The sequence below is a fragment of the Benincasa hispida genome, chromosome 10, assembly GCF_009727055.1.
Source record: "Benincasa hispida cultivar B227 chromosome 10, ASM972705v1, whole genome shotgun sequence".
NCBI classification, from domain to species: domain Eukaryota; kingdom Viridiplantae; phylum Streptophyta; class Magnoliopsida; order Cucurbitales; family Cucurbitaceae; genus Benincasa; species Benincasa hispida.
Window position 1 is genome coordinate 18,126,605 of NC_052358.1, and position 7,095 is coordinate 18,133,699.

General features: G+C 35.1%; 2 protein-coding genes across 2 annotated transcripts; one reads left to right on the forward strand and one right to left on the reverse strand.

The window, feature by feature from the left end:
• Nucleotides 1-276: 276 nt before the first annotated feature.
• On the forward strand, nt 277-870 carry LOC120088957. The gene has a single exon (XM_039046393.1). The coding sequence runs from the start codon at nt 277-279 to the stop codon at nt 868-870; it is 594 nt and encodes a 197-aa protein (XP_038902321.1).
• A 1,612-nt stretch (nt 871-2,482) lies between these two features.
• On the reverse strand, nt 2,483-6,044 carry LOC120088389 (trans-cinnamate 4-monooxygenase). The gene is made up of 3 exons (XM_039045650.1): nt 5,199-6,044; nt 4,953-5,086; nt 2,483-3,284 (listed from the first exon to the last, which is right to left on the reverse strand). The coding sequence occupies exons 1-3, from the start codon at nt 5,981-5,983 to the stop codon at nt 2,686-2,688; spliced, it is 1,518 nt and encodes a 505-aa protein (XP_038901578.1). The 5' UTR covers nt 5,984-6,044; the 3' UTR covers nt 2,483-2,685.
• Nucleotides 6,045-7,095: the final 1,051 nt, after the last annotated feature.

The window sequence follows — 7,095 nt, forward strand, 5'->3', positions numbered from 1 at the left end:
AATTTATTTTTAGTTGTAGTCAAGTTTAAGTACCTATTCTTGCGAAGTTAGTGGGATTAGTTGCTAACATTGTGGAATCTATTTTTAGACTTAAATATGTATTTATATGAAGTTTTCTAGAATGAAATTAACACACTCCCCATTTTTCTCATTTCCCTCTCATTAGTTATAACAACAATGGTATTAGAGCTCTCAATTCTTAAGGGATCTATGAGTGAGAATCAGTGAAATATCTCCGAGAGAAACTGAGTGATACACCTGTGAGAGTTGTTAGAGATGAAATTAAGATCAAACAGTATTTCTTTATTGGCTCCACCTGTGTTTGATGGTGAAAACTGCCAGACATGGGCTATCAGAATGCAAGCCTACATGGAGGGTTGTGATTATTGGGAAGCAATTGAGCAAGACTATGAGATTGCTCCATTTCCTGATAACCCAACAATACATCAGATTAAGACTCACAAGGAGAGGGTCACCAGGAAGGCAAAATCTCGAGCTTGCCTATATACAGCTGTGTTTCCCACCATATTCAACAAAATTATGGTCTTGAAGTCGGCAAAGGAGATCTGGAAGTTCCTCAAAAGTGAGTATGAAGGTGATGAGAGGATTAAAGGCATGAAAGTGTTGAACCTGGTGCATGAATTAGAGAGAATGCAAATGAAGGATTCTAAGTCCATTAAAAAGTACTCAAATAAGTTGATTGGGATTGCTAACAAGGCAAGAGCATTAGAAACCAATTTATCTGACAATAGATTGGCTCAGAAGATTCTAGTTTCAATACCTGAGAGATATGAAGCAACCATTGCTTCCTTAGAAAATACTAAAGACGTATCAAAACTCAGGGTGATAGAAGTGGTTAGTGCTTTGTAAGCATAAGAGCAGAGGAGGTTGATAAGACAAGAAGGAAGCATTGAGGGGGCATTGAAAGCTAGAGTGCAACAGGGAGAAGGTGGAAGAGAAAAGAAAGGAAATGGCAGCAATAGTTCAGAGTCTGCTGCAAAGGATGCTAGTAGTACATGCAAGCACTGTGGGAAGTAGAATCATCCGCATTTCAGATGCTAGAGAAGGCTAGATGTGAAGTGTAGAAAATGTCATTTATTGGGGCACATTGAACGATTCTTTAAGGAAACAAAAACTCAATAGCAAGAAGGAGCACATATTGTAGCACAGCAAGAAGAAGATCAACTCTTTATGGCCACTTATTTCTCATCAATCACTCAATGTGATGGTTAGTTGGTTAATAGTGGGTGTACCAATCACATGACAAATGACAATGAGTTGTTCAAAGACCTTGACAAGTCATTCAAGTCATTGGTGAAGATAGGAAACGGTGAGTATCTAGAAGTAAAGAGGAAGGGCACAGTGTCAATAGAGAGCTGTGTTGGAACCAAGTTGATTACTGAAGTGTTGTTTTTCCCTAAAATTGATCAAAACTTGTTAAGCGTTGGTCAATTAGTAGATAAGGGATTCAATGTCTTGTTTGAAGAAGGAAAGTTCATTTCTGATTCCAATGGGAATGAGTTGTTCGAAATAAAGATGCAGCACAAGAGCTTCTCGTTGAATCCACTCGAGAAGGAGCAGATAGCTTTCAAGTGTACTGAGTTATGGCACAAGAGGTTGGGACATTTTCATCAAAAAGGGTATGCACAAGTTTGGGGAATTGATTTTTCTTAGACTTTTGCACCAGTTGCAAGAATGGACACAATCAGGTTGCTGTTGGTTGTGTTAGCCTAGCATGGATGGAAGGTGTATCAGCTAGATGTGAAGTCAGCATTTCTAAATGGAGTGTTAAAAGAAGATATCTATGTTGAACAACCAGACGAATTCATCATATACCAAAACAAGAGCAGAAGGTTTATTTGTTAAAGAATACTCTCTATGAGTTGAAGCAAGCTCCTACGGCATGGTACAACAAGATGGATGATCACTTGCTGAACTTGGGTTTTGTGTGAGTTGTTTTCAAGCTCTTAGGAGCAAGTTAGGTGTTTGCAGTATTTGAGTTAGGAGAATATTAGTAACTCAAAACTGCAAATTAGTTTTTGAGTTGGTCTAGTCAATTCCTAGTTTCTAGAAAATAGTTGAAGTTATTTTTAGTTATGGTCAAGTCTAAGTTCTTATTCTTGCAGAGTTAGTTGCTAACATTGTGGAGTTAGTGGGATTAGTTGCTAACATTGTAGAATCTATTTTTAGACTTATATGTATTTATATGGAGTTTTCTAGAATGAAATTAACACACTTCCCATTTTTTTCATTTCCCTCTCATTAGTTAAATAACATTTATTAATATAAAAGAAAGTCTTTTTAATTATTAAAATAACTATCTGGCATAGTAGTAGAATGCTTCGATCACCTCCATAGTTCCAAGTTCAAATCCACCCACGTAAGTCATAATCAACTGAAGTATGTTCTTATTAGGGATAGAAAACCTTCACTTACTGGGTTAATACTAAGATGAAATAGATAGAAGTTAAAATTTATTAGATAGAGGAATAAAAATTAAAGCATTAATGAAGTTTCACATATACCATTTGATCGAAGATTTCTACCCACCCACAACACACATACAAAGCTCAATTCGTTCAACCCAACATTTCAAAATCTTCCCCCCAAATTGTATACATCGCATCCAATTTCAACAAGGCATCACCCACTCACTCTAGAAGAAAACCATTGCAATACAAAGTTTTAGAACGCTCTCGGCTTAGCAACAATGGTGGAGTGCTTCAAAATGTGCAAACTAAATTGCCCACCTTTCTCTGAAGTATCCAACTTAGACTGTCCAGGGGGAGGAAGCAGCTCAAAGTTTTGAACCAAACGCCCAATTGTAATACCAAGAATAGGCAAAGCCAAGATGATTCCAGGGCAGCTCCTTCGCCCGACCCCGAAAGGCAAGTATCGAAAATCGTTGCCATTGGCTTCAACCTTTGATTCCTCCTCTAAGAACCTCTCAGGGCGGAACTCTTCTGGGTTCTTCCAGTTGGCTGGGTTGTTGGCTAGCCACCAGGCATTGACTAGGATCTTGCTCTCGGCCGGAATGTCGTAGCCACCGAGCTTGGCTTCGTGGAGGTTCATGTGGGGTACGAGTAAAGGGATGGCCATACGAAGACGGAGAGTTTCCTTGACCACGGCTTGGAGGTAAGGGAGCTTGTGAGTGTCCGGCTCGGTGATTGGAACACCAGGTCCAAGGACAGTGTCGAGCTCATTCCTCAACTTTCTTTGGATTTCTTGGTGGTTCACTAGCTCAGCAATTCCCCATTCAATTGACCATAATGTTGTTTCAATTGCTGTTCAGTAATATAAAACCATAAACCCATAATCAGTAACTGTCATAATACTTTGTTTCTCATTCAGATTTTAGATTTAAAATGAAACCAATTTTTCAGGGCAGGAGAATTGTTGTCTATTTATTTGCCATAAGAAACCAATAGTTATTATTGGTCACAAATTGAGTTGTCGAACACTTTAAAGAGGAGTTGAAAATATAGTAACTAAAACTATTAGGAGATAGAACAAGATGCAAAAGAAATTTATAGATGTAGTAAAACTTAGATTCAATTCTTGGAATCTAATAATAATTCGTATCGTTCGTAGAAGTCTATCGACGATAGTGGAAGTCTATGAACTTAAAATCTATCCCTAATAGATTCTATTATATTTGCAATTTCTTAAAAATGATGCTCTATGCTAAATTGTCTTAATTGCCTAATTTTTTTTAAAATAATAATAGAAATGGTTCAAATACTCACAAAAATGAAAATGAGTTATTGTCTTTCATATAAAGTGAATATTTTAATCTATAAAAGCGCTAAACACATGCTTTAGCCTTAAATTCCTAACTTCAGGAAAAAAATAAAAAAGGAAAAAGCCCATATGTCCATCCAACTAGGGATGTAAAGATAAGCACAAATAGGGATGGATATCGCTATCCCGTGACCAACACTAAGTCCTTTATTTTATTATTACTATTATTTATCTATTTATTTATTTTAAAATCTACTTTTGGGTTTTAGTTCATACCAAGATGTTTATTTTAATCCCTTTTTAAAAAAGTGACCATTTCCGAAATGTAAATGTATTACTAAAATGATTATCATTTAATTAAAATACAAGAATAACAAAATAGGATAATTATAATTGATATCATTTTTAGTGATAATAATAAATGTATAATAATATTTTTAAAAATTATAAATAAAGTAAAATCTATCAATTATATCGTCTATCGTTGGTGGACTATTACCAACAATATGGTTTTTAATTATCTAAATTTTGTTATATATGTAATTTCTATGCATTATGCTATATCTACTAATAATTTAGACTTGATTACTATATTTGCAATGGTCCTTAAAAAATATACATAGTAAAATGAACCAAAATAAAAAATACAATAATTAAATAACATTTTGCAAATAGTTACCCATCAATATTAATGGATGGAGTCGTATTCACTATTCATATAGCATAAAAGCATGAAAATGCGATAATACCCTTACTCATGAGAAGGCCAATTTGGAAAGTTTGAACACAAGTGGTAGGTTTCTTCTAAAGGTTAGTTTTGAAAAGAAACAAAAAAACTGATTACCACCTACAACTTAGCTATACCCATCTTTATAAAGTCAATTGCACATATACAAAAATTTTGTCAAAATCTATCATGTGGTAGTTTTTTTTAGAACTCGATTATTTTAGAATGAATGGAATTAACACCTAATTATTTTTAGTACAAATAGAGGTAAAAGATTTGATCGACAGATCTCTTGATCCTCAAGATAATACTAATATCATTAAACTAGTTAGTACATCTAATCAGAAGTTTAATACAGAATAATCATAAAAATTCAAAGAATTTAACCACCGATTTAATTATTCTAATCTATTACGCTTACCAAAGTTAGTTGAGCAGCTACTAAACCCAAGGAAAATAGAGTTTAATAGACTTGTGAATTTACCTGCCACATTGATATTCTCGACAATGTAAAGCACATTATCTTCGTTAATTTCTCCCTTCTGTTGCGCATCCAATATATGATCAATCGCACATTTCAATCCCTCGTTCGTCGTGCTCTTCGTATTCGCCAGTTTCCTGTTCAAAATTTTTCATAAGTTTTCAGTAAAATTATCAACAATTAACACACAAAACAGAACAGATGAACTAAATTGATTTCGATTTTAGATCCAGTTGATTTCCCACTCACTTCCTCTCCTCGACGAAGTAATCCTTGAATAGTTTCAGCCTCGTTTCCTTAACTTCCTTGCAGATTTTGAGATATCCTCTCAAAAACGGCCTTAAGATCGGGATGAAATCGCCATAGTTGTATTCGAAGCTTTGCGCCAATCGGCTTCTCTCTCCGTTCAGAGCCCTAAGTTTGTGAAACAGAGGATCATCTTCACTCTCGAATCTTCTGTCGAACATAATCCTGTACATGTTATTGTACATCATAAGCTGTAACCGCCGTCGGAGTACGACTCCAGTCGTCGCCGATTCTGGATTCTTCTTCACATCATCCACCACACTTTGAGCTTCGTACTCCCATCCCTGACGGTATTGCTGGACTACTTTGTTAGTGAAAAACGGAACCGTCATGATTCGTCTCATTTTCCTCCAGTGTTCGCCATAGACAGTGAAAACCATATCCTGACCTTTTCCGGTGAAGATATCGAAGACGACGTTTCTGGTTCGAGATCCGAACTCGACTCCCTGCGTGTGGAGTACTTCCTTGGCTAATTCCGGCGAGGAAACGACGACGAGGTTCCTCTGTCCCATCCGAAGCAAGAAAATATCGCCGAATTTCTTGGCGAGATCTGTGAGGTTGCGGTGGTTCAAGTCATCGCCGACTTGGAGCCAGTTACCGAAGATCGGCACCGGTAAAGGACCTGGCGGAAGCTTGAAACGCTTGCCGCGAAACTTGGAAATGGCGATGGCGAGAACGACGGCGAGGAAGAGGCCGATAAGAGTCTTCTCCAGGAGGAGGAGATCCATGGCGGAGAAGAAAGGGATTTGAATGAAAAGCTAAAGTTGAAGTTTGTTTGATGAGAGTTGGGTAAAGGATTGGGGTTTTATAAGCAGAACTCAATTGGTGATGGTTGGAGAGACGACGATGTCTGACGGCACGGGTTAGGTGAGACTTGTGGCGAACCTTTGATTAACACTTCCTCTCTCACGTTATATCTAACGCCGTTCACAATTATTATATATATACCTTTTTCTTGTTTCATATACATATTCTGAGAGGCTCTTTGAAACACGTGAATGTGGCTTGGAAGAGACCGTGTGTTTAGTTTAATTTTTAAGCTTTTAATTTAGAAAAATGTAAATAAAATGAATTTTTTTTATTTAATCAATGTTAAAATATAAAGCAACACTAACTAATTTAGAAAGTTATCAACAAATTGACATAAATGTATAAATTATAATTTTTTTAAATTATATTGAAATATATAAATTGTAAATATGTACCACTAGAGTAAGGATCTAAAATGATCCTAGGATTTCTTAAGAATTTTAGAGAATTACTTAAGATAAGAATAAGCACATAAATATCTAGAATCCAATAACAACTTAAAAAATCACATTATACATTAAATGATTTATCGTGTTAATTAATAGTTGAATTTTTCTTTCTCTATTATAAAAAAATTAAACTTGCAATTTTATTTTCAATAAATTCATAAATGGTAAAAGTTGCAGAATAGATAAAAAAAAAAAAAATTATTAGACACGAAATTAAAAGATTGTTTGATCATCTTTCTTCAAGGAAGAAGCAAATGATAATCCGCTTGAATTCAAGACAACTGTTCGAAATCTTAGCGAAAAACTGGATTTTTTTCTCATGTTTGCTTTTCGTGAAAAAATGGTTCATTAAATACAAAATCAAAAGTTTAATAATTTACAATACCCTTTTTAAAAGCTGCTAAACTTTTTTTAAGTTCAAAATATGCAGGGGAAGATTTGAACATACAACCTATTGAATGATAGTTCATATTTTATATTGGCTGAGCTCGTTTATTGACTCATTATATACAAATTGAAGGTTCATCTATTAGGAACTAAAGTTCAAAAACTTATTTGATACATTGAAAATACAGGGACTA

Excerpts from the sequence above, each read along its gene's own strand:
- LOC120088389 (XM_039045650.1), bottom strand. The coding sequence starts at position 5,983 with ATGGATCTCCTCCTCCTGGAGAAGACTCTTATCGGCCTCTTCCTCGCC. Across the intron at positions 5,087-5,198 it reads TACTTCGTCGAGGAGAGGAA|GAAACTGGCGAATACGAAGA; the intron begins GTGAGTGGGAAA and ends AATTTTGAACAG. Across the intron at positions 3,285-4,952 it reads CGAGAATATCAATGTGGCAG|CAATTGAAACAACATTATGG; the intron begins GTAAATTCACAA and ends ATTACTGAACAG.
- LOC120088957 (XM_039046393.1), top strand. The coding sequence starts at position 277 with ATGAAATTAAGATCAAACAGTATTTCTTTATTGGCTCCACCTGTGTTT.